Consider the following 27,035-nt stretch of genomic DNA (forward strand, 5'->3'; position numbering starts at 1 on the left):
TACCTCCTTCCCCCCGGAGGGCTTTTCCCTCCTTCCCCACCCACCGGCCCGTCCCCACCCTCGCGGGCCGGCAGGCAGAGGGTTACGCTGCACCTGTCTGGGTGTACCTGTCCCAGGGCACCTGTCCCGGCAGCCAATCCCGGCTCCGACCCACCTGTCAGCCAAATACCTGCACGGGAAACCTCCGCATAAATCAAACACTTCGCAGGCAATGTCTGTCTTCGGCAGGTACTAGAGGAGAGCGGTCACCGGGATTAGCTGTCTGCGAGCGTTTGGGAGACCCAGGGGAAATATGTCCAATGAACTTGAGTAAGTGGAGTTGGTTGTTTTTTTTTTTTTTTCTCTCTCTCTCTCCTCTCCTGCCGGGGCTGCTCCGGGGCTGGAGGAGCCTCCTGAGTTCTCTGCCTGCCCAGCTGTTGGCAAGTGCAGTTTTCCACACTTTCTGTCCCTCGGTGACCTGTTGCTGCTCTGAGGAGGAATCGCTTCATAGTGGTTTTATTTAGGAGTTGTTTAAAGTCCTGGTTCCTTTCTATCCCCAGCCTAAAACTTGACACATGGGGTTTCTGTCTAGAGGCAAGTCTGCTCTGCCTCTATCCAACAAGATCTGACAGGAGCTACAGCATTTTATTTTATTTTATTAATTTTAGAAAATGTCTTCCACAGTATTTACCAGTTTCTAGTTTTTGAGGGTAGGGTTGTTGTGTCATATTCTTTTTTTTTTTTTTTTTTGTCGTGGTTGGAGGAATTTTTATTGGGGCTTGTTTGCTTGTTTGGGAGGATTTGTGTTTTGCTTTCGGTTGTTTTGTTTGGGTTTGGTTTTTTTTTTAAGTAAACGGATTCACAGTGTGACCCCATCAAAGAATTGTAATTGATTTTTTCTTTTTTTCCTTTTTTCTTCTTTTTTTTTTTTTTTTTTTTTTTTTTTTAACAAGAAAAAGCGTTTTAACATATTGATCCTGCATAATTCTCCCTTCTGATTTTGGCACTTCCAAAACATTTTTGGACTTTGGAGGCTGATGGTATCAGCACAGCATATTATGCCTCGCACCTCCAAAATAAAAGCAAACAAATGTCACATTGGTATGACAGGGTGTAGGAATACTGAATAATGCCAGGGAATGCTGCTGTCAGTCCAGTGGTAAAGAGCTGTCTGGGTGTAGAACCCTGTGTGAAATACTTGTGAGTGAAATAATTTAGCAAGAAATCTATCTATCTATATATATAAATAAATATATATATACAGGTATGATTACACATATGGTGCTTAGGAAGGTGTTTTTTTGGATGAAAACCACATGCCTGTGTGTGTGTGTGTGTGTGTGTGTTTACAAGCCTGGCAGAGCTGCTGTGTCAGCTAATCCCTTCCTAATTAAGAACCCTGAAAAGGCGCAGCAGTAATTATTATTTTATGTAAATGCTGGGATCAATCTGCTTGGATTGATTAAGAGCCGGTGACTTAAAGTTTTCGCTTTCTGAAGTTTCTGGGTAACTGAGAGGCGATGCTTTAGAGATTCAGGAGTCGTGCTCGCTCTCAGAGTGCCCGGAGTGTGTGTGAAGGGCTGCGGAGGGACATTGATGTATTTATCGCTAATTAGGGCCCGGGCCATTACGTTCCCTGCTGAATTACACGGTAGTTTGGCTCCTGCGCTGCTAACGGGCCGTTAACCCCGCGCCTGAGAAAGGAGAAAGGGGAGCCGAGGGAGCAGCACCGCCTTGGGCATTCCCATCTCGGCTCCAAAAGCCGCTCTTTGGGACAGACCCCCGGGATGGGGCTGGGTTTGCTCACCCCTGAAAGGTAAAGGGCCCCGTGCGAGGTTTTTCCATAAGTTGATCCTGAGGACTCGCCTGCAGAGCTCCGTGAAAATTCCGCTTTAGTTCACTGGGGGGGAACATTCCCTCGGGGGGTGGGTGCGGCAGCCCCATCCCGCTGGTGCCTGGGCAGGGGGCAGGAGCTCCCCGGGGGGACCTTTTGGGATCACAATGGGCCTGGAGCACCTCGTGGAAAACTCCCCAGGGGCTGACGGGGAGCACTGATAGGAGATAAGGGAGCTGGGAGCCAAGGAACGGCTGAAACCTTCGGCTTTGGGGTTATTGTGAAGGGGGAAAGGTGTCAGGGGGAGGAGGAACCTTAAGAAGAGGCTGCTAAAGCCCCTCATCTGAGCAATGGGGCTCTGAAGGAGCTGTGAACTCCTGGGTGTAGCTTTCCAGACACCAGGAGCAGGGCTTGGAGGATCTGGAGTGGCTCTTTATCCACTCCCTACCTCGGAGGATGGATGGGAGTGAACATGTGCCCAGATGTGGCTGATGTTAAGGGCGCTGTGATATCCCCATGGACTGGTCCTGTCACCCAAAATGACAGGGAGAACAATCTCATCTCTCCCTCTGGGACTTTTAATTTCACGGGAAGGACGGGGGAGAGACTGGCGTGCCATGGGAGAATGGGATGTTTTGCCTATTGTAAAATATTCTAACTGATAATTTCCATAGTCTTCTAAGCTGAACTTCTGTCTAACTCTTGGCAGTGTGTGGGCTTGAAAGAGTTAACCAGGAGTTACTCCCAGTTGTGGTTTTGTGGTCGAAACCATGATCGCCAGAAGCAAATTTTTGTCATGCATAAGGTGTGTTATTAAAACTTGAGTTATGCTCCTGGTGAATGAAAAGTTAAAGCCCTTTTATAAAATCCTGGCAGCAAAGCACACAAGGGATAACCAAGCTGGAGCAAGTGAGCTTTCAAGGGAGGCTGAGCTGGAGTTGTTGTGTTTTTTTTTTTCAAGTTATGTAAAGAGAAGGAGAGATTTGTAAATTAAAGAAGCAACAATCAAATAACTGCTATGCAATTCCTAACAAAGAAGTAAAAGCCCTCTGAATAAACTCCAGACTCAAAGCAGGGGTAAATCAACATTTACATAGTATCTCTGCTTTGATGCTCTGGGTCACATTTTCAACTGATTGGTACATGGGAATGATTCCAGGGAAATTTGTGGAATAGAGACAGTCACACTGATGAGGATCTTCTCCTGCTTTGTTCTGGCTGGTGTTTAAATTGTTGATCATTGTCAGGTATTCATCCAGAAATGCACTTGTACTTGGATTGCACCTGTGAGCACTTTGGTTCAGCTGACTGGCAGGGAGAGGGATCCTGGAGCAGTGTGTGCTCAGGGATGAAAAACACATTAATCCCTGGAACTGATTATTTAATGTATGGTTGTATTCCATCTGAGGCTCCATTGCTAACAGCCAAGTTTGAAAGATAAGAAATGTGAAAGACTACTGGAAAAGGATGGATATAGATTGGACATTGGGAAGGAATTCTTCCCCATGAGGGTGGAGAGGCCCTGGCACAGGTTGCCCAGAGAAGCTGTGGCTGCCCCATCCCTGGAAGTGTCCAAGGCCAGGATGGATGGAGCTCTGAGCAACCTGGGCTAGTGGAAGGTGTCCCTGCCCATAGCAGGGGGTGCAACTGGATGATCCTTAAGGTCTCTTTCAACCCAAACCATTCCATGGTTCTGTCGTGGTTTGTTTCCTGTTGTTCTTTAGGTGTTGATGTTGTTCTGGCTGGTAGCTGGTTATGGGGGGGGGTGTGAGGAGTAGCTCTGATCCAAAACTACTCCTTACCCCCCTTAGTTCCTAACCATGAGTGTTCAGAGGACAAGAGCAGCTGTCATTTACCCAGGTTCCAGCCTCCTGCTCTGTCAACTTTTTGTTTCTTTTCATCCTTCTGCTTTTTGCAGTCCAAGTGCTGATGCTTGTCCCTGCTCTCCAGAAATGCCTTGTTTCACAGGGTTATACCTGCAATGGGATGAATCACTTTTGTTTGGCAAAAACACTGTTTGAAGCACATTATGCTGGTTTGTTGTTTTGTTGGGTTTTTTTCTCTTAACCAGCAAAGCAAAAGCCTCGTTGACCTTGGGGTGTGTGTTCACAGGACACTCTGAATCACAACAGCTCAGAGGGTATGTGCAGAGTGCATCAGCCAGGCACGTTCTCCGGGATGACAAATCCCTCCAGGATGGGAAGACAGAGATAAAAACCAAAGGGCAGAGCCCACCCTGGCTGTATCCCAGCTCTGCAGACAGTCCATGCTGCAGCTGAGGGAGGAGCAAGGATGGAACAGGACAGGGCAGGGGAGCAGCTGCTCCGTGTCCAGTGTCCTGCCCTGACACGGCCTCCTGGAGCCTCTTGGGCAACAGGATTCCCCTTCAGCAGCCTAAATCCAGGTGCCAGGTTTGATCCCTGACTGAACTTGCAGGCAACAGGGAGAGGTCAGCACATCCCAGACTAAAACAGGAGGACCAACTGTCCTGTTGGCTCTTGGGGCACGTTGGGAGCCCGAGGCTCAAACCAGGGCTCTGGAGTTAAAACCTCCTGGGGGGTCAATGTCCACCTCTGCTCTCACTGATTCCTTAATTCTTCTTTTTCACACAGAAACATCATTTAGTGTGTCACTGCAGGCTCCTCTGATAGGATGTGATGAGGGAAGCATGGAAACTTGGGTAAAACTGGGCTCTGCTCTCAGTACAGTAGCACATAATAACTGGATTAAAACCAGATTACCTGCAGAGCAGCAAAAAAAGAAGCACATTTTCTTACAGAAGATTTCACGTCCCTTTATTGCTGCCATTTTTGTTTTGGTGTTTTTTGTTTTATTAATCCAAGTCTTGTAAAACTGATTTTTTTTTAAATTTTATTTTATTTAAAAGCCAAAGCCCTTGGAGTTAGGGACTAACAAAAATTAAAAAAATAAAATGGCAAGTAGGAGGTAGGATTTTGCATGTGAAAGCAAAATCATAGAGAGAAATTCATAGATACTGAAAACAAAAAAAAAATAAGTGAAAGCACCTAAACTCTTGGAGTTATGAAACTCTTCTCATTGTGTATATTCTTCTTTATGGTGTGTGAAGGACTGGGAGCTTCAATGCAGAGTGTGTTGTGTGTTGGTGAGATGAAGGTTTGTGTCCATGAATACGTGTATATAAGGCATCTTAACTGTCCATAATGAAAGTAAGAAAGAGAGTGAAGTTTACACTGATATCTCACAAGTGCCAGGTGGCAGCAGATGCTCAGGGCCTGGTTTTGTGCCCTCCCTTTGGAGGCAGATGGGCCTGAAACTCAGGGCACCCCAAAAAGGAACCGTCTGACATCACAAACTGCTTCTGGAAAAAAAAAAAAATCAGCCGTAATTCCTGAACTGCAAACTAATTCTGTGCTGTAATTTGTTTTGTTAGGCAGGGGAGGCACTAAAGCAGGAATCATTTGTGAAATGGGATTGTGTGGGTGGATCCCTCAAGGGTGATGTTATCAGGTAAAACACAAAACCAGCTGGTGTCCCCCAAACATCACTCAGCAGTGGATTGTCTCCTGGAGCCCTGCAGGCTGAGGAGGCAGGAACCAGAGCAATGGGAAGGTTTATAGCAGAGGTTCAGGGCTGGTTCTGTTCTCTCATCTTGGCTGGGCAGCCTGGGATAAGGCATTTTGAAAATCCCTGTGCCTCGGGTTCTCCTCCTGGGAGAGTGAAGAGCTACAAAAGCAGGGAGTTAGGCTGCTGTGGAAAAAAGGAAGAATATTGAGTTTAAGGGTTATAAGGGTCCTAAAGAGCTGTAAGTAACCTAAAAAGGCCGGGAGACAGCTGAGTTCCCTGGATATTTTGCAGGTAGCACCTGCCCCTGGATGGTTTGTCTGGTTCCACCATGGATTCAACCCTGCAAACTGTTCCAGCTGGTTCCAGCTCCACAGGAGAGCTGGAGTTGGGGGATTCAGTCCAAGAGCTTGGCAGGGCTCTGCCTCCAGCACAACACATCCCCAGTCCCCCCTGCTCCATCCCATCCCACCGAGGACACCCCACACCTTCCCCATGGCATGGCCAGAACCAACCCACCTTCCTGGGGTGCTGAGCTCCACTGGCCACCCACTGAGCCCTTTTGGGAACCAGGAGCCACTTCCCAGAGATGCTCACGATGGCCCCTTCTCTTCCCATCCCATCCATGGCACTTTCCTGCTCTGCTCTCCCTGCAGTCCCTGCCCTGTGCTGTGCCCCTGTGCAGGGCCCAGGCTGGCTGGGATGGGTTTCCTGGCTCGTGCCTGTGCCACACGGGGCTCCCAGGGAAAAGAGAAGCTCCTGCTCTGTCTGGGGGTGAGCCTTTGCTGAGGGATGGCTGGGAGCACCAGGCTGTGCTGAGTTAACAACCTGCACTGCCCCAGGGGCACAACCTGAAATGCCCCTGCAGAACCAGTGACAGAGCCCACATTGTTCTCCAGCTGCCAGAGAAAATATTCCAATCCCTGTGGCAGAGCAGGTCAGGGGCTGTGAGATTATGGTATCCTGGGCCTTTGCCTATGGATTGACACTCTGTTGTACTTGGCATGTTGGCAGAGCTCTTTGTCATTAGTCTGTGTTTGTTGTGTTTCTTTCTGTGTTTTCTTTTTTTCCTGGTTCTGTCTCCGTTTGGATTTTTGCCTGACTGGGAATGGGCCTGTGACAACACACTCACTGCTGGCTGGGCTGTCACCTTGTCTCCAGGTGTGCTTGTTTATTGAACTTGGGCAGAAAGGGTAAAATCAGAATTAGCCGAGAAGTTTGACTTTGGTTACGAGGCCACTTTGTGGGATGCTCTTCTTCCTTGGCAAGGGTTTACAGGCCAAAATCTCCTCCAGAAAGCATTTCACTGGCCTTGCTCTCTCCAGTGCAGTGTTGACCCTCCCTGTATTTCTGATAAGAGGCTGTTGGGGAACATGGGGTTCTTCAAGGGGGAGGTGAGTGCACTGCACAAAGCCAGAGCTAAAGAAAGACCCCTCCTGAGCTGCCTGGGGTACCCCCAAAGTCCTCCAGGCCAGGGTCTCTATTCTGTGGCTTTGAATTCCTGCTGCTGGTTGCCGTGGATTCCCTGCTCCGTTTACAGTGTGGTGTTGCTCTGTAGCCATCAGCATCTGGCAGGGCTGATATTTAGGTTGGAGGCTTAATCAGTTGTAGGGGAGAGAACAAAGACAAGCAACACAAAGCTTAAAGGCCGGCAAAACCTCCCACAGAAACCCAACAAAAGGCAAAAGGAATACAAGGGTTTCTTTCCTGCTTGGCTCATCTCCCCACCGAGACCCTTTGGGCACATTCTCCTGTTTCAGCATAGCCCTGAGTGTTTATTCATCACCAGGAGGCCACTGGTATGGCAGATAAACAGGGGAAACAGAGATGGGGTGGGATGGAGCGGGAAAGGGGGCCGAGATCACCTTGTGTCAAACTCGGAACTGTTTGGAAACAAACAGGCTGCTCCCTTCCCAAAACCCTGCTCTGCTTTGCACATGACCCCGAGGCTCCAGCAGGCAGGCAGGGAGGGAGGGAAGGAGGCTGCAGGTCCCACGTGTTTGTGTTTCCCTGGGTTTGAGCCACAGCACCTTTTGCTTTGCCAAACACAGCAGGGAGTTTGCAATGGGCAAACACGGCCCAGCCACAGGGAAGGGGCACCGCAGGGAGCGAGGAAAGTAAAGTTCAGGTGTGTTTGGATCTGGATTTGGGTGCTTCTTTCCTGCCTCTGCCCTGGACAGAGGTTCCTAATGCGATCTGTGCAATCTCAGGTGCTGTGGGAGCAAACTGGTGGGACGGGGTCCTGTCATGTCATGGACTGAAATGCATCTGGTGTCAAAAAGGTGCCTTAAACACGTCACCATATCTGCTTATCTCCTCACATCACCCTCTCTTCTCAGGTGCTGGTTAGCCCTGTTGACCTTCTGGAGTAGGGTCAGAGCAGAGCTGGAAAAGTAAATGGGATGGGGTCTGCCCTGCACCTCGTCTGCAGAGTGTGCTGAGGTGGTTCCCGTGGCTCCAATCACGTAGTTCAGTGACTTCAGGGATCATACAGACTCTGGAACAGAAACAAGGTGGAATATTTGTGCAGTCCCCATCATTCCACCTCTGTCCCAGTCCTCAGCGGGTTCTAAGCACCACAAGGTCCTGCCTGAAGCTCCCAGTGGTCCTACTGGAGTATCCTAAAATGCTGCTGTCCTAATCCTCCCATCCCTGGAGTTTCTGCTTCGTGACAGAAGTGCCATGAGGCAAAGTGTGCCCACATTTCAGGTCTCTCAAGCTCACTTTAGGACAGTGCCTTTGCTGGGTGCCAGGCTGAGGGCGAGGCAGGTTTCCCACTCTGCTCCAAGGATGGTTTATCCCAGCAGAGCTGTGGGGCAGGCAGGGATGAGGGGGAGATGTCTGTGAGCTGCCTGATGAAGCTGCATCTGAAAATGAGATGCTGGGTCCAAGGGCACTTTTCAGAACTTTGTGTTCTTCACTAACTGAGACCTCAAGCTCCCCCCCAAACTTCCCTCTGCCCCCAGAGTGCAGAGCAGGTGAGAAATGCTGACAAGGGGACAAGGCAGGGAGGCAGGAGGGAGTCACACAAGGAATGCTTCGGGTGAGGGAGAGTAAAGCTCCAAAGCATTTTTTTTCCCTTGTCATATCTGTGCTTTTTCAAGCTCCTGAGTGCTCTGTTGCTACATCTGGCCCCGGTGTGTTTATCTGTGTTGATTACGAGTGATAGGAGCCGAGTCTCACCCTGAGCAAGCCCTGGTGCTGCCTGTTCTTCCTTGAGGAGATGGGATTGAGAGCGGGTGAGGATTCCTGTCCAGGCAGGACCCAACAGCCCATCGCCGAGTCGGCAGCAGCGAAACCTGAGTCACGGCGACTGCTCTGCTCGGAGACAGCGGCACTGGAGGGGAGGAGGGAGGGAGGGAGGGAGCAAAGGAGGGAGGAAGGGCTGCGTGAGAAACGCTAAAGACAACGAAACTCCCCAACCACCCGCTGAGGTTTCACGGTGCTGGTGCATCATCCCGGCGTGAGGGAGAAGAGGAGCAAACTCAGCATCCCCGTTATCCTGCTGGGCGAGGGGAGCAGGTGGAAGAGCTGCTCCCTGGACCAGCCTGAGCTCAACCACGTGAGCACAGAAACCAGCGGGATTTGAGTGCCTCGGGCCACCAGCAGAGCTGTTTCCAGCTTCTCTCCCGTGCAGCTCAGGTGTGGAGGGAAGAGCAACTTATTCCTTAATAAAAGGTGCCAAGGAGAGCAGAGGCAGCCCTTGATGGCCCCATCCCTGCTGCTCAGCCAAGGAGAGCTCAGGAGCATGCCAAAGCTATCCCTGTGTGGTTTATAAGTGTATTCCCTGCTGGAGACGTGGCAGTGGGAGAGACTGGGGGGTGTGCAGGAGTGAAGCCAGGCTGCCAGGGGGGATGGACCAGCATCCTTCACCCCATCCCAGGTCCACCTCCATGGCCTTCCAAGGTTCCATCCCAGGAGCATCTCCTGAACCCTCAGCTTTGCCCCTGCCAGCGTGGGCAGTTCCCACAATGCAGGCTGGCACTACCTGTCAGGGTTTCCAGTCATGGAGAGTTTCAGAGGTGCCAGGTTCCTTTCAAGAGGAATTATTGTTCTCCCAATGATTCACTTAAAAGTCTAGACCAGGATTTATTATAAACACAAGGAGAGTAGCTTAATGAAAACAACATATTCCTTATAAAAATACCACTAAAATGCAGCATTCACTGCCTTAATTCCTGTAGATTTTCTTCACCTTCCCATAAAATACATCAGCAACTGATGTCATGATTTAACCCCAGCTGGCTCTTGGCGACTTTGGAGATTTAAAGAAATCTTCTTATGAATTTTTTTAAACCTCTTCTGCTAAAAAAACCCTGTTTGACCCTGCTGAGCATTTCCACTTGGAGGAAGAAGTAATTTTTGTCCACGGACTTGTTATTTTATGCTGAGTAGTGTGAGCTGTGGTGGTGACACCGTGTACACGTGGCTGAAGGGTGTGACAGGAGCACAGCCACTGGCTCATCCTCTGTGGTTTGGTGGATATTCGGTCAAAGGTTGGACTCCATGATCTTGGAGGTCTTTTCCAACCTTAATGATCCTCTGATTCCATGATTTTGCCCTCGGAGCAGGGGGAGCCTCCAGCATGGAGCACCCAGGGAACACACGGAGGTACTTCTGTGCTGGCTGCTGGTAGGGTTTGCTGGAGGAAAAGGAAAGATGACCAATGTTTGGGTAATTAAGTGTCTGACAGTTTATTAACATAAGATGGAGAGGCCTGGAGAAAGTGCCAGAAGAGAGGACAGGCAGGGCATTACTTCGGTGTGTTGCTTCCCAGCTCACGTAGTCCCATGAGCCTCACCTCTGCCAGGAATTTTTTAGTGGAAGGGAGGGGGTTGTGATCTGCCTGTCTGCTTCCCTCTGAGTAAAATCACATACAAATGATGGAAAAAATCCTTATTTAGATTAGGACTAAATTTAAAACCTGTGAACTGCAGTAAAAAGAATGGATGAGGTTTGGTTTCGTCTGGGCAGGGCAGGTTCTCTGAACACGGAGAGACAGTGTCTAACTGTGGGTTGCACTGGCCTGTAGCTCCAAATTCAAGGAAAAATTGTGACTTTCCTGATCTCTTTTCACTGACCAACATCCCCCTGTGATGTGTGTGATGTGAGTGGCTGGTGGTGTGTGCTGAGGAAGGAGCAGGTGCAGACAATGCTGTGGTTCTGCATCCGTGGGGCAGGAGGAGGGAGCAGAGGCACAGCTGCCCCTGCATGGCCTCATTTTGGACACAGTTACAGGCAGGACAGTTGGCATTCCCAAAGACTCTGGGAGTTAAGGACCAGGAAAGCATCCCTCCTCTATTCCAGAGCACCTTTGGGAAGCCCTTTGTGTGTCCAGCTGGGCAACAGGGAAATGGCCACGTGGAAGATTCTCATCCTTCACTCCTGGTTCCCTCTGTGTGCTCAGTTTTAGGTCTGTGCGCCTGATGAAGAATGACACCATGAACTTCCAGAAATTCCCCTACACCAATGAAGATGAAGCCTGGAAAACCTACCTGGAGAACCCCTTGACTGCAGCCACCAAGGCCATGATGAGGGTGAACGGGGACGACGACAGCGTGGCCGCCCTGAGCCTCCTCTATGACTACTACATGGTACATCCCCCTGGGAGTGGGGCTGGGGGGGCTTTGGTCCCAGAGGAGAAGTGTGAAGGGAAAATATGTGGAAAATATGTGTAAAATATGTGTAAAATCTGTAGCACCTCAGGAGGGGACCCATCTCCTGAGCTCCTCCTTTTGTTTATGTAACGATCCTCAGAAGACCCCCAGTGCCACAATTACCCCAGGGCACACGGAGTAAACTGAGGCACTGTGCTGGTTTAAAAGTTAACCAGCAGGGGGAATGAACCCAACTCAAAGGAGAGATTATAAGTCAGAATAACAATTTATTAAAATAATACAGTAAGTACAATAATACAAACAAACAATTGGTCTCAACCCACAAAAACCCAAATGTGTAACCCAGTACCCTGGGGCCTGAACAAAGTGGTGTTCCTTGGGCCCTGTTTGAGTCCAAAGTAAAGGGAGAGGGGAAGAACCTGCTGGTGGGAGAGCTGCTGCAGTCTGGCCAGAACTGGTGATCGCAGTCCAGTGGTGGTCTAAGTCTGGTTGAGAGCGATGAGATGCAGCCGTCCTCTGGATCCCACGAGTGGGTTGAAAAATGTTCCAAAACTCCAAGATTATATATCCTCCAGTTCAGGCAGGAATGCTTGGTACTCTCCTCAGGGCGGGGAGTTCACAAAGGGTGTGAGGACAGAAACATCTTCCTATCTCACAGGCCTCTTAACACCTAGTTTATAGCCTGAGGAGTCAGGCTCTATGGGCAGAAGGTGCGAATAGTCTATTGACAACAATAGTCTAGTTTCTGGGAAATGACATGGGAGGCTATAGAATACAGTTTTGGGTTACACCCACCATGCTCTATGGGCAGAGGGTGCGAATAGTCTATTGACAACAATAGTCTAGTTTCTGGGAAATGACATGGAAGGCTATAGAATACAGTTTTGGGTTACACCCACCATGATGAACTGATCTCAGCTGTCCTAACTAGGACAGGCACAAACCACCATTTTGAGGGAATCCAGAACATGCTGAAAAACTGAACCCAGGTGTCTTGAGTCTCAAGCTGGTGGGTTTTTCACCCCACAGCTTTTGAGAGACGCGGGGCTGGAACAGCTGTCACAGACCCCAGCAGCTTTATTTTTCCAGTGCTGCTGTAGGATGGAGCTTCAAGAAATGTGGATATGATTTATCCCTAATTGAAACCAATAGGACTGATGTTCCCACTCACTTGGGTGCTTCTGAAGGTCCTTCCCAGAACAAGATGATGTGGCTTGCCTAAGGTTACTTGGGAATCCATGGCAGCAGCCCAGCAGGAGAGCCCAGCTCTGCTGTGTTTGTTATTCACACAGTGTTTTATCTCTGAGACTTCACTTGCTCACAGACAAGGCTAATTTTTGCCTCTGTTTTTCCATTAATAAAATCTAACAATAAACAACCCCTTTGTTCTGCCTCGCTCCAGGTCCCGAAGGAGAAGAGGATTCTTCCAGCTGGAATGATGGGACGCAACGAACTAGGAAAGAGGTTGGCTGCAGTTTGTGCTCTCTGTAGCTGTCTCCTTCTCCTGCAGCTGCTGGCAGGATGGGGCTCTTAGCTTGCATAAAATAGACATCAAAGCACAGTGTTATTACCAACAACAGTGCAGGTTATTAACCCTGAGACATACATTAAAATTCTTTAGGCCAGATCCCAAGCGGGTATAAATGGAGCTACACCCATTTACACACCTGAGGATCTGTCTGGCTGTGCTCAGAGGGGTTGTGCTGATGTGCAGCAGCTGAAGAATTTGTCTTTATTTCCTGCTTTGTGACAGCTGGAAAGGGCAAAAGGATTAAGCACTGGCAGCAAGAAGGGAATGGCCAAGCCCTCTCCCATTCCCTGGGCTGGCAAGGGTTTCTGTTTCACTTCCTTACAGTCTCCCAGGGTTCTCTTCCAGTGACTCCATTTGTCCTTTGAGGTTTTCAGATAATTAACTATTAAATTAATGGCTCATTTGCCACTGTGAGTTCAGCTCCCCTGGATGTTGTGTACTTTGGCAACCTTTGCTGGTCGTCAGTTTTAACTACTTGACAGAATAAGCCTCTTGAGTGATACTTCATTCCTTCTTCATAAGTAAACTGAATTGAGCTGATTTCTCCTCTCTGAAAGGCCTCTGCATTCTGGGCAGTGCTACAATTTTTATTAAGTGTGGATATTTCAGCAAATACCTGAAGGTGAAGCTCCAAGTGGGTGGGAGCTCCTGGCTCACCCTTGGGGTGGCTCCTGCTGCCAAGGGGTTGCTAATGTGGGGGTTGGTGTGTTTTCTGAGCCTGGTAACAGGGGCAGAAAATCCCCTTTTCCCAGCTCAGCCAGAGCTGCAGAGTCAGCAGGTCATGGAGTCACTGCTGCAGGAGGGACCAGTTTGGGATGCTGCACAAAGGGATGGTTTCCCTGTGCAAGGAGGGTGGTTTTGTAGGTTTTTATCACTTGGTAGCTCCTGCACTTTAAGTATTTTCTGCTCTGAAGAGGCCACTTCCAACACTGCAGCCTTGTTAGATTTTCACTGATCTTGTCCTCTGGGAACTTTGCTTCCTAAGCTCCTGGAGTTTGTGAATTTGTATGAGAATTGTTTTTCCTTTTAAAAAAACAAACAAACAAACAAAAAACCAGAATATATTAAAAAAATCAGCTTTAAGCATCAATGAGCCCTAAAAAGACTGAGATGCAAAGACCACATAGCAGTTATCTTTCTTACTGTCCCTGCTGCTCTGAGCATTTAATAGCCTAAATAAAGGAATAATAGATGTAGGCCCTGGATGTGCAGCCTCAAACCACGTCTAAATCATATTCTCTGATCCCATGTGATCATCCCTTATCTGCTGAGCACCTCTGGCTCTTGCTGATTGCACTGGGAGGTGTGGGTGGAGATCACCCAGGGGCCTGTCAGGTCTGCCATGCCAGGCAGGAGCTGACTCAAGGTCACCTGTGCAGTTTGCTCCCCAGCAGCACATCAAGGCACTCGGTTCCTGCTGTGCCAGCTCATTGGGGTTGTCCACACTCTGCCCCAGGTTGAGACAGGCCCCTTTCTCCAGCAGGCACTGCCACGGGATGGACTATGACCCGGAGATCGCCTCCTTCGACGGCTCAGCCCACCTCATGAAGCTCCTGTCTGAGAACGTTTCCATGACCCAGGAGTTCTGTGAGCCACAGAAGAAGAACGGCTTGAGTCTGGAAGGCGTCCCTCCTCCTCCTCCCCCTCACAAGCCAGCCCTGCTCCCTCCAGGCACCAGCAAGCTGGAGGCCACCCCAGACAACTACCTGGTCCCTGCTGGGGACGTGTACGACAACAGCTCGTTGAACTCCCTCTTCGAGAGCCTCCCCATGGCCCCGGCGCAGCAGCGGTGGCAGCCAGACAGCACCTTCAAAGAGGACCCCCAGGAGGTCAGAGCCCTTTCACTGCAGGAATTTGGGGGTCTACTTAGGGCTCTGCCCATGCTGGAGTCAGAGGGAGCTTTGCTTTTGCGTTAGGATGCTGCTCCTGTGGGATCGTTGGGTTTGGAAGTGGGATAAGGCTTTGAAATGGGGGTCTGTGTTTTATCTGTGGCCTCTGTTGGGGCATCTGGGAGAAGGTGGATGGAAAAAGCTCTGGAAGGTTCTGCTTCTGACTGTTTTGTTTGCACCTGCCTGCAGTCGCTGCTCTTCAGTGACATCCTCAAGCCGCAGCCGGAGCCGCCCTGCCCCGAGAGTTACGGCACGGACGGTGTGAAGAGGTAACTGCCAGTCCCTGGGCTTGTCCAGTGAACACTGGGCTCTGTGTCCCTTCCCTGGGGAATGACTTCATCCCTTCCCTCTCCCCACTCCAGTCTGGGCAATGACCAGTGCAAATTACAGGGCTCGTGCTTTTCCAGAGACAATTTGTGTCTCCCCGGTGCCTTTGGAGCAAGTTGCTGTCCCATGAGCTTCTAGACCCAAAGCAGTTCATGTTCTCTGTGCAAACTGGTGTAAATTTGGTCACATCTCATGAGCACCTTGGCCCTGAGGTGTCCATGTGAGGGTTTTTTGTGTTCCAGCCCCTTCCCAGGGAGCACTGCTTGGCTCCTGTGATACAGACAGATCCAGGTGGCTGCACCATCTTCCCACAGGCTACTTGGAATGGGGCAAATGACAGAGAAAACAAGGATTGCAGTTGATGAGGGTGATAATTACCCTCCTCCTAATCTAAGGTTTAGGTTCTCACTTAGCACTGTTAGTCAACCTTGATTTTAGAGGGTGCCAGTGCCTCTCATTCCTAAAACATGAGAGGGATGTCTTCCTCCTTTCCACTCCTCTCTCAGGCAGAGCCTCACTGCTCTAGATACTGCATCAAACCTCCCAGCAGGTAACATTATTTCACCTCCCACTTTTTATTTGCCTCCTGAGTCAGCTGACTGGGTGACTCAGCTGTCAGACGTGGGGATGTTCACACAGACACCAGCTCGTCTCTGTTCCCTAGTTGTGCACTGGAGTTCTCTGGCTCTCCTGGCTCTAGATAAGAGGAGCTGCCAAGCCAATCTTCAGAGGTGGAGCAGGAAAAAGATGGGTTGGTGACTGAACAGGGCACTTGGAGGGTCTGTGTGAAGACTCCTGCTCAGATTCCTCACAGCAGAAAGCAGCTTGAGCTGTGGCCTCCTGCTTTGAATGCTCAGAGGTGCTGGTGGATGCCCAAGAGCTTTTGAAAATCAGGATCCTCTCTCAGATTTCCTTGTCCACAGTGACACCTTTCTCTGTGTGACACAAATCTTTCCTAGCTTAAGACTAAAGTTGCTGCCCACCAGGCTGAGGGTTCCACAGGCTGGGCTTCTTAGTCCAGCTCTACCTGGATAATCAAGCAATGTCCTGCAGGTCCTCCTGCTTCGACAGGACCATCAAGGGACAGTATTCCTGGCTCAGCCATTTATGGGTGTGAATTTGGAGACAGGAATCTGAGTTTAGCACGTTGTAAAAGTCTCATAGTGAGTACCTGGTGCTCTGGTTTATGGTGTTGGTTGAGCAATGGTTCTGTTGCCATCCACAGAAAAATATTGGTTACAATCATGTCCAGGGATTTTTAAGCCAAAACCAAAGGGTAAAATGAGCCTCTTGGAGAACTGCTGCTCCCTGGGCTGTTGGGGAGGATCAGAATGTGCTGTGCTGGGAGGTGCTCGGTGCTGTCAGGGTGTGTGAGATGGGGAGCAGAGCAGAAACTCCTGTGTGTGCAGTGCCTGCAACCTGTAACCTGCAGGGGTGGAGGCTTCCACGGCTCTTGTTTTGCTTTTTGGAGTGAAACAGCAACGTGTGCTTATTCATCATTCTCTCTTTGTTCCGTCCAAGTGACTTTGAATACACGCTGGGGTCACCCAAAGCCATTCACATCAAGTCTGGGGACTCTCCCATGGCCTACCTCAACAAAGGACAGTTCTACCCCATCACTCTGCGGACAGCAGGAGACAGCAAATGTTTACACTTGTCCTCAAATAAAGTGAAGGTAAGAGCCAAGCTGACAATTTTGCTGACACGCGGAGTCGGACATGCAGCAATTCCACGGGCCTGGGAACAGCTGAGGGTGAGGAGCAATGGCTTTGTGGCTCGTGTTGGCTTGAAGGGATGAATGGCTTGGATTCACTCACAGCAAGGGAATCCTCTGATGCACAGGCCATGTCCCTGGGCAGCTGGAACCTCTCACAGTGAGACCAGGGGTGCACAGAGGGCTGGCTGGGGGCCCTGCTGGGGAGATGGAGCTAGGGAAAGGTTCCCCATCTTGTTCCTGGGATGTGTGGCCAGGCCTCAGAGCCACCCCTGGGACTGTGCTCAAATCCCTTCCCTTGCCTGCCTCAGTTTCCCCAGGTATAAAACCTCCTGTTTTCTGTGACACTGTGACACTTGGTCAGGGAAAGGGCAATGCAGGCACCAAGGCCCAGGCTGCTGTGTGTGCTGACTGGGCTGTCCTGGCTGTGTTACAGAGCGTGGTGATGATCGTTTTTGACAACGAGAAGATCCCCACGGAGCAGCTCAAGTTCTGGAAGCACTGGCACTCCCGCCAGCCCACGGCCAAGCAGAGGGTCATCGACGTGGGTACGAGCTGGGTGGGGCTGGGGACTCCTGGCACCGCTTTATTAAATCACAAGGCTTTTTTTGGCCTTGGAGGGGCAGGATTTTGGGGAGCCTGGGGGATGTCTTGCAGCCTGAGTATAAACTGCCTCTCCACTGCCTTCCAGCTGACTGCAAGGAGAACTTCAACACGGTGCAGAACATCGAGGAGTTGGCCTACAACGCCCTGTCCTTCGTGTGGAACATCCACGAGGAGGCAAAGGTACCAGCTGTGCGTGGGAGAGGGATGTGGGAAGCCTTGGTCTGCAGCAGCAGCTCCTCCCTGACAGCCCAGATGCTCCCCCCCACTCCTCAGCTGAAAGACAGGGAGAGTTCCAAATCCAAACAGTGCCATTCCAGCGGCCCCAGGGAGTGTTTGCCCGCCCGGACAGCGGGGAGGACACGGGGCTTCTCTGTGTGTTTAAGCATTGCCATTAGCTAATAAACACACTGGGTACACCCCAGACAGGCTCAGAGATGTTTTCTTAGTGCTGATGGATAACTCTGAAGAAAAGGTTTTTGCAGCAGCTCAGGGCTCTGCTCACATGTACCTGAAGCCTGTTTAAATAACCCCCAGCTCAGGGAACAAAGACCCTCCTTTCAAGGCAGCAGTTGGTTGCAGACATGACTGACCACCCTCCCGTGCCTTGTGTGATGTGGAAAGGAGCCAGGCAGGTCACAAGATCCCTTTTCACCTTAGAATCTCTATAAAGCTTAGAGCAACAACTTTCCAGCTCTGCTGTCTCCTCAGAGCCTCTCATTAGCACTTTGTGTGGATTGAGAGGAGCATGTAAAAACAGATGAAGGAAAGAAAAAAAGGAAAGCATAAATCCCCCATGTCTCTGAAGCTTGGGAAAACTCTGCTTTGGGATCTCAATAAGCCCTTCTTTAGCCCAAAGGCAACGTGGGTCTTTTACAACCCAAGAGGTTAACAAATGTCTTCAAGGCAAAGTTGTCAGAAATGGAAATATGTCAGGTATGTGGCAAGCCCTGGGGGCACCTCAGCAAAACTGGGTTTAACTCTTAGCAGAAACTCTGTCCCTGCACTGGCCTGGGGCAGGTAAAGGTGAGACTTCAGAGAGCTGGGAGGGCTGGGAGTGAGACAGGAGGGGTCAGGAATTTGGGTCGTCTGTGGCACCTGTTACTTCTCTCCTTCCAACTAAACTTCACACCACAGTTGAGTGGTTTTCTTTCTCATACTCAGGTACTGACTAGAGCTGACAGTGGGTTTCAGGGCTGTAATCCTCAGCTGGAGCCTTGCTGAGGGAGCTGTGGGAGCTTCTCCAGCTGCAAATCTGTCCCCAGAGTCCAGAGGAATTTCAAGATCATACCAATGAGTTGGCAATTTGGAGATAAAATGTGGATTATAGCTGTGCTCAGCTTTTCTTCAAAAGCTTCCACTGGAGCTGGCTCCATCCTCCTGATAAAAGAGACCAGTGTGTGATGAATATTCATTTAAGCAGCAGCACTGCTGTGCAATTCCTGAGGCTGCAGCTTATCCCTCCTCCCTTCCTCAGGGGCTCTGCTCTCTGGGGGTCCCTTGCTCAAATGAAAGCTCAGAAATATCAGCAAGAACATCCCCAGGCAGAATTTTGGGAGTGCTGAAGAGCTGGAATAGGTGTAGGGGAACAAAACTGTGCTCAGGGTGGGAAACCAACAGCTCAGGTGCTGGGTTGGCACCGGGAGGGTTGGGAGGAGGCTCAGCAGCTGCTTTGGTGCCGTCCTGTCCTCCCTTTGCTGGGTGAGAACGTTGGTGCTGAAAACCTCATCCTCTGTCCCTGCTTGCAGGTGTTTATTGGGGTGAACTGCCTGAGCACAGACTTCTCCTCCCAGAAGGGGGTGAAGGGTGTCCCCCTGAACCTGCAGATCGACACGTACGACTGCGGTGGCGGCGGCAGCCAGCTCGTGCACCGCGCCGTCTGCCAGATCAAGATCTTCTGTGACAAGGTACAGCTCCAGCTGCTGCTCCAAGGAGGGTTCAGCCTGGTGGCCACAGGCTCCAGGAGTAAAGGCAGAAAGGTTGGGAGAGCCCAGAACAGCCCAGAGGTCAGGGCTGAGGACCCCTGGGCGGGGTTGGGTCTGCACTGAGGCCGTTGCAGAACAATCACTGATGAGTTCTCCCCAAATCAGACCTACCTGGGGTTGTGCCTCGCAACAAACTCTATTTTTCCGAAGTTTTTAAATATCAGAAGAGGTGAGAATTTCCTTCGAGGTTCTTCCCCCATCTCAGATATTTTTTCCCCACGGAAAAATTTCTCACTGCTATTTTCGTCCACATTTTTTCATTTTTAAAAGCAAATTCTTTTTTTTTTTTCTAATTGATAAGTTATCAGAGTCTTGGATGGCCTGTAGAGCCTCTGAGGTGATCATTTTTGAATAAAGGCTGCCTTTACCTTAGTGTGCTCCCCATCCAAGAGGCAGCCAGTGAACCCACACTTGGAATTCCCAGTGTCCTGATTTTTGCCTGATCTTGCCCACAGGGAGCAGAGAGGAAAATGCGGGATGATGAAAGGAAACAGTTCAGAAGGAAAGGAAAATGCTTGGACTCCAACAACAATGGTCAGTGCCTGTGTTTGTTACCTGATCCCAAGTGTGTTGAAATCCATGCCCGTTAACTCCCACGGGATCTGGCCCCGGGTATCCCAAGCCTGATGCAATCAGCACCACTCGGAAGCAGCCTGTCAGTCAGGTCCTTGCTGGGCTCCTACCAAGTCTCCCAAAGCCTTTTGTTGACACCAACCAATCCTTCTGAATCCCTGTGGACTCATGGCAGGACCTTCCCCGGGGCAGCCAGCACTGGGCAGCCCTGGAGACCCAGTTCCACAGAGCCCTGTCTTCACTCCAATATTTCTGTTGGGACACCGTGGGAAGGCGCCTTCCCCCCTCTCACAGCTGCCTCTCACGGGGCCACCTGAACTGAGATGAACTGGCCTTTCCATCTGTAGGTCTGAAAGGCTGTTTGCTCTCTGGCTTCAGAGGGAACGAGATCACGTTCCTGCGGCCGGAGACCGACCTGGAAACGCAGCCGGTCCTGTTCATCCCCAACGTCCACTTCTCCAGCCTGCAGAGGTGTGGCACGGTGAGTCCCCACAGAAAACAACCAACCTGCCGCCCTCAGCTGTCACCCCCATCATTTCCAGGCTGATCAGTCTCCCACACATGACTTGTGTCATGCAAAAATCCCAAACCAAGCCACAGTTCCTTGTGGAAATGTGGTGAGCTCAAAGACGTGGCTGTCAGGAGTGGCCCAGTCATGCAACAGTGATGGGCAAGATAACCTTGCCAGGTTCCTTCCAGCCAGATATTCCTGTGGTTTCCAGGTATCACCTGCAGCTTCCACAGAGGACTGGAGTGGTAGCAAAAATATCAGCAGAAAGGAAACTGTAGAAAAATATGATTATCAGTCCCTGCATGTGTGGGACATTTCTGCCCTTCTCTACCCCCTTGAGCCGAAGGAAACCTAAACCCAGTGTCCTTCAGAGCTCATCAGCATTCCTTGCCTCAGAAACAACTGTCCAGTTTGCCAAAAAGAAGGAATCTAGAGCAGTTCTTTACATCAGATTTCATTTGATCTAAGAAACACAAACAGGTGTTTGGGTTTAATTGCATAGGAAAACTGATGGGCTGGGAGGAGGGAAATCACATTTAAGCTGTGCCCATGTTGCCCCAGCCCAGCTTGTCTGGCTCACAGTGGTGCTGTGCAAACTCACAGGTCCACGTTCCCCTTCCGTTTCAGGCGCTCCCTCCTGCTGCTCCCAACGCTGCAAACAGGTAAGGACTGTGTGCATTTCCCACCCATCAGCTGCCCTCTGCCTTTGGGAATGTCCTGGCTGGCTGATATCCATAGGCAGTGTGTCCACAGGTGCAAAATAACACGGCACAGTGTCTCCCTGATGCCCTTGAGAGTCAGAATGTGTTAAACTTGGGCCCAGAATGGACTCAAGGGCTGCAGAAACAGGGATCCATTTCTGTCCCTGTCACTGAGCCCCTCCAGTGTGAGCTGGTCCCTGACTGTCCTGCTGTTCTCATTGAGACAACGTTAGAAAGGGAAGATAAAAGATCACAACCATCACTGGAGGGTTCAAGCAGCCGGAGGCTGTAAAATAACCTGGAGTGAAGTAGAAATCACACTTGTGCTGTGTCTGAAGTGGGGGGAACCAGCATCTCCCCCATGATCCACCATCTGGTGATATCAATAGAGAGCCAATGGCACAAGAGTGCAAAAGACTTTTGTTTTTGGTGTGACACCAAACCCTCTGCGGGTCCTCCCTGAGCTCCCCTTAGGCAGGAAGTCACAGCTCTGGTGGACACTTGCTGCTGCAATTACAGACCCATATTTAATTGCTGGTTGGTTGCTGGGGTAATTGGTTGTTCAATCAGAAGTTCAGTTGCTGGAGTTATGTTGCTGGCTGTTGTTTCTGTGCTCCTGAGGGAGTTGTTTCCTGTGTCTCAGGCTGCCCCTAAAGCGGAGCGGCGCCTCCTTCACGGACGAGTTCGACCCGATTCCCCTGAAGCAAACCAAGGAAGAGGATCCCCAGAGAGGTAATCCCTGGGAGGGGAACCCATTCCATCCAGGCAAACCTTGGGTCTTGAATTCCACGAGGCCACGTGGCTGTGGGACCCTGCTGGGGGGACCCCTGAGTCAGTGCTGCCCCTTCTCTCCTGCAGTCCTGCTGTACGTGCGCAGGGAGTCCGAGGAAGTGTTTGATGCTCTCATGCTGAAGACACCGGATCTCCAGGGCCTCAGGACAGCTGTAAGTGCTCTCAAAACCCCCCTTGGGGAATGAGCAAACTGCAGAGAAAAGGGCAAGGTGCTGGGGTACAGCGGGGTGGAGGTAAGGCTGCTCCCATCTCCTGTCTGCTCTCCCTTGGGAATGGAAACGGAAAGTGTGAGCAGCAGGTGAGTTCCACCAACAGCTCCTGGCATGGGCTGTGTTGGAACACACCTCAAGGCAAGATGTTCTGTTCAGAGCACGACAGAACCTCCTCCTGTGGCAGCACATTCATATTTTCCACCGTAAAACACCTTTTCCGTTCTCAAGGCTGGAGATGTGCGAGCTGGAGTCAGCTCTGGCCTCCTGCTGGAGTTCCCTGGCTGTGTTTGAGGAGCACAGACATATTTCTGTGACGATTATCAGCAGCATCTCTGATAACCCAGCTCTCTTTGGAGACTGCTGGGAAGGAAGCAAACAATAAACCTCCCAGATTTGGGGTGGCTTTATGGCTGCACTTTAAGCTCTGTTGGTTTTACAGATTTTTAAAAATAGAGAGTTTGAAAAATGTCAGCACAGAGGATCCTTTGCCATCTTGTCCCTCGCCATCCCTCACCACAAAGAGGAAAAAAACTCTGTGGAAAATGCTTGGGAAAAACCTACAAACCTCCTATCATCCTAAGACCAAAACTGAACTTCCCCAGGGGAATGTTCAGATCGTGGCTTTGGCCCCTTTTTTCTTGAGTAAGAGGGAGGGGGATCTTTTGCTGCTGAACACCCCTGGCTTGGTGTTATCTTTGATTTTTATCATGGGAATTTCATTTTACAAGTACAAAGATTTGCCATGTTTTCTCTCACAGATTTCAGAAAAATATGGGCTTCCTGAAGAAAGCATTTATAAAGTCTACAAAAAATGCAAAAGAGGGTAAGCTAATCTCTCATCTGCTTTCATGCTGTGCCTCCAAACCCCCCATCCTCTCTGGGACACTGCCATAGGCTCAAACAGCATTTTAACAAGATAATAAAAGGCAAAGCCATGTCAGGCTGTGCCATTTGGAGCATATAAAACTCAGATCTCTCTGGGCTTTAAAGATTTCGGATAATACCTGTTTGTATTATATTTGTTTGGAGGGTGAAGTCTCCCAAGGAAAGGAAGTTGGGTGAAGGAGGAATTATTTGGGTAGTTTAATGGGTGATCCTTTGTGTCTCAGTCTAAAAGCCTGAGGTTATGGAGAACTTATCGAAGAGGGATCAATGTTTGCTTCTCCAAACCAACTCTGAAATGTCCCTGGCTCAGGGGGAGACTGTGCTGGCTCAGGTGATGCTTTCAGGGGGTGACAGGTGAGGTTTGTGGTAAATGTGAAATGGCTTCTCGAGTTATTCCGACGTGGTGCTTGTTAGGGACGGATCCCTGCGGATCTGCCCCATCCAGGCAGGGAATGGTGTGGGTCTGCAGGAGCTGAGGAGCTGCTGAGTGTTCCCTGGAGGGCAGAGCTCTCCATGAGGAGCCAGGTGCTGCTTTCAGGGATGCTTTCTGGACTGAGAACCCCTCCTGTGCCATCCCCAGCTCCGGCACCGAGTTCTCCCTTCAGCTGATGGAGTGGGAACGACTCATAAAGTGCCAGGCTTCTTTTCACAGAGCCCAGCTCAGAGCCCCTCCTGCAGAGTGAGTGAGATACCATCAGGCCTGGGCAGCAGCAGTGACTGCCTGGGAGATGAACTCATTGTTGTTGCTGGCCCTGGCCCAGCTCTGAGCACAGGGAGAGGCAGAGACACGGGGCTGACGACAGGTCCTGTGTTGGGCAGCTCTGCTGCTCCCACCAGCATGGCCCAGAGAGGTTCTCTGTGTGACAGCAGGGCCCTTGGGATCTTGGGCTTAGCCCAAAGCCCTGCTTCTGCATCTCCTTCCTGGTGGCAGTGGCATGAGAAGAGTCCTAAAGGTCCTGGGTGGGATCTTCCACCTCGTTTGGTGTCACCATAACTGGATCCCAGGGGACTGGGCTGGTTTGCTTCGTGGGGGCAGAGCTGAAGGGAGGCCTGGAGGCAGCTGCAAGGTGGGAGGGGAGAGGCAGTGGTTGCTCCTCCACACTGGGATGTGTCACTGAACTGGGAAGCTGAACCACCTCAGCTCCAAATCCAGAACTGAGCAACCTTTCCCTTTTAAAAACAGTTTTTCAATATGGCCCTAATTTTAGGATGAGGGATGGGCCATAGTGAGGCATCCAACTTTGTCAGGATGTTCTTCCACCTGTTCCTGAGCTCAGGGCCCTCAGCATTGTCAGATGCTGCTCATCCATTAGCCCCAGAAACTGGAATTTTCTCCTCAGAGAAGAAGAGCAGCACTGGTGGAGGGAGGGGGCTGTCCCTGCTCCTGCAGCCAGAGAGGGCCTCGAGTCTGACCTGGGAGAAGAACAACTGTGAGGGACAGGGGAGGTCAGTTTATTGTTCCAGCTCCAGGGCTGAGCCCAACCCCGGGCGTGTCAGCGGTGCTGGTGGCTTGTGATGTGGCCACCACAGGTCACCAGAGTGTCATCAGGCAGCAGCTCCTCTGAGGTGACTCCAGCTTGGGCTGGAGTGTCCTGGCCCAGCTGAGTGTCAGCATGTGCAGGGCAGGAGAGGTCCCAGCCCTGATGAGTTTGCAGGTGGACCAGGAAACAGCAGTGTTTCAGGGGAGAGGTCTCCTTAACTCTGTTTGGCTTTGATTCTGTTCATCACTTGGTCTGATACTTAGTGAATGTTGTTTAATAATGACTAGGAGGGAAAACAGGCAGGTGTCCTTCCAGCTCTTCCCCAGGATGGAGGAGCAAAGAGGTGTCTGATGAAGAGAAAAGGCCACGCCTGGAAATTAGTTCAAATAAATAATCTTGACACCTGGTTTGATGAAAGCTGGACGTGACCAGTGCCAGAAGTTACTGCTGAAGCATGAGGGAGATAAAAGACACCTCCAGTGTGGTACAATGGCAGGGTCAGGCCCCGTTTCCTGCTCCCCCAGATTTAATTTTCAATAATTTCATCCTATTGCTCCACCCTAAACAATCGTCCCTCGGTAATTACAGCTTGGGGGGCAGATCTTCATCTGGTGGAAAGTAGTGAAGCTCAGTGGTCCTGCCTGGCCTGATGGCAGGTGAGGTCCTACCCCAGCCACGGGCCTGCCCAGGGCCATGAGCTCACGCAGATGAACTCGGGCCCAGGGTGACTCAGGAGCAATAATAAGCAATTCCGTATCTTGGTGAGGTTTGGTCTAGAAAAACAATACAGGGCTCTCAGATTCCTAATCAACACTGCCTGGAATCGTTTGTGGTTGGGAAATCAGATGGAAGCACGGGAGCAGCAGGCACAGGTGACTCCTCTGGCTTCCTGCACTGAGATAGGCAGAGATAAAGGGAGCAGCTCTGCTGCTGCAAAGCTTTTTGTGACATCCCACCCTTGGGAACCCTCAGAGACTCTCTGGGGCACCTGTGGGAGGCCAGACCTGGGATCCAGGGCTTGGGCACCCGCCCCTGGGTGCTGGGGCTGGGGCTGGGATACAGCCACAGAGGTTGTCATTCCCCAGGGACACCCTGGATGGATCAGCCCCTGTGTCCCAGCCTTCCCCTGTGCTGGGTGGGCTGTGCCCCCCAACTGTGCCCTGACAGAACTCCCAGCCTTGGGCAATGTTCTGGGCACCCCTGAAAGGCAGCACCGAGCCCTGGGCACGGCTCAGAGCAGAGCAGCCCAGACACGAGGGCAGAGCTGCCACTCCAGGGCTGCAGGGTGGGCTGTGAGGAGCCTGCCCTGCCCCTGAGGGGTTCCCTGGGGGGCACCAGGGCCCCCTGTCTGTGCTTGTTGAACTGCTGGATCTGTCAGAGGCTCAGCCTTCCTCCTTTTCAGTCTTGGCTTGAGGAGGGTTGCACAATTAACGCTCTTGCCCCACTAATGACCCCAGTGGGAACCTGGAGGGGTTGTTGCTTCCTGCAAAGAAAGAGCATTTGTTCTTTGTTTCCTCAAAATTTCACACTGGTTTATGGGAACACTGTGGGGTGATGCCAGGCTGCCCCTTCCCGTCACAGGACAAGGGGCTCTTGCCTGGCACAGAACCACAGCCTGGGGTTTAAATCTGCCCTGGAAATGTTCCCTTTTCCTCGTGTCTCCATGGAATTGATTCCTGCTCAGGGAAGCTGAGGCATCTGCAGCAGGGCTGGGATCCCTGGAGCACAGGGAGGGATTTGCCATGGGCTGGGGGAGTTCCTGTAGAAGGGGGTCCCAGGCAGCACTCGGAGGCAGTTCTGGAAAGGAGAAAGGCCTGTCCCAAACCACTTCCATGTGCTCCCAAAGCAGCCTCAGCTCCTTCAGAACAGCCCTGGAAGCAGCTGGGTGGGAAGGGAGGAGTGAGCAGTTCTGCTCTGAATTCACACCCTGATAATCCAGGGGGATTTACCTGTGGAGCCAACGCTGGGCCAAGGCATGTCTGGGAGAATTGTGAAAAGCTCAGCACTCAGCAGGACCTTCCCTTGTGTTGTGCTGTGGCTTTAATCCATCAGTTAATTAATTGATTAATGGTGGCTAAGCCCCTCGGGCTGGGCAAAGTGGACCTGCTTTCAACGTGCTGACCCAGCCCCTCTCCCTCTCCCGTAGGATCCTGGTGAACATGGACAACAACATCATCCAGCACTACAGCAACCACATGGCCTTTCTCCTGGACGTGGTGGAAGCAGAGAACAAGTTCCAGGTCATCCTCAAGGAGCTCTAAAGAGCCTCAGGCAGCACTTAACTGGGACTTCTCTCCAAGCCCACGGAGCTCAGCCTCATGCCCCTTCTTGTTGCCTTGACTTGAACCCCCCGTGGCCGGGGCGGCCTCGGGGCCGGGCCACGGAACTGCCTCGAGATCAGGGATGGATGTGAACGTGGAACTTCGCTCTGCTGGGCTTATTATTATTATTATTATTTTTTATTTTATTTTATTTTATTCTCTTCTGGCGCTGAGGGCCTGACCTGCTGTTTCAGAGCTGGGGACACCAAGTGACATTAACAGGCAGAGAGACCAGAGTTGGTGGCCTTGGCTGTGACTGATCCTACCCCAGGTCTTGGGTTTCTCCCAGACCACAGAACCTTCTGACTGTTTCCAGCTCTGAGCTTCTCTCTGTCACAGAGACTCTCACAGATGCATTTTCAGCTCCCTGTTGAACGGACACTGCCTGCTCCCACCCCCCACCCTGCCACATCTCTGACTGTAAATACCACCAAGGCCTCCACAGCCCTTGTTTATACATTTCTGATGTATTGTTCCTTTTGTATTTTATATATGTACAAACATGCATTGTTTTATATTGGACTCAGTACGGTGAC

At 50.9% G+C, this 27,035-nt stretch overlaps 1 protein-coding gene across 1 annotated transcript; it reads left to right on the forward strand.

Moving 5' to 3' along the window:
- The first annotated feature begins 207 nt into the window (after positions 1–207).
- GRHL3 (grainyhead like transcription factor 3) lies at positions 208–27,035 on the forward strand. Its single transcript, XM_051807290.1, is given in 18 exon segments — positions 208–309; positions 10,764–10,950; positions 12,377–12,438; positions 13,989–14,334; positions 14,584–14,663; positions 16,243–16,396; positions 16,872–16,983; positions 17,127–17,221; positions 18,787–18,945; positions 19,479–19,557; positions 19,944–20,077; positions 20,735–20,769; positions 21,452–21,540; positions 21,667–21,752; positions 22,571–22,635; positions 26,325–26,416; positions 26,419–26,459; positions 26,461–27,035. Coding segments are annotated over 18 exon segments (1,896 nt in total). The 5' UTR covers positions 208–292; the 3' UTR covers positions 26,524–27,035.

Source organism: Manacus candei, unplaced genomic scaffold (genome assembly GCF_025592945.1).
Source record: "Manacus candei isolate 608988 ecotype Guabito, Panama unplaced genomic scaffold, ASM2559294v1 h1tg000070l, whole genome shotgun sequence".
NCBI classification, from domain to species: domain Eukaryota; kingdom Metazoa; phylum Chordata; class Aves; order Passeriformes; family Pipridae; genus Manacus; species Manacus candei.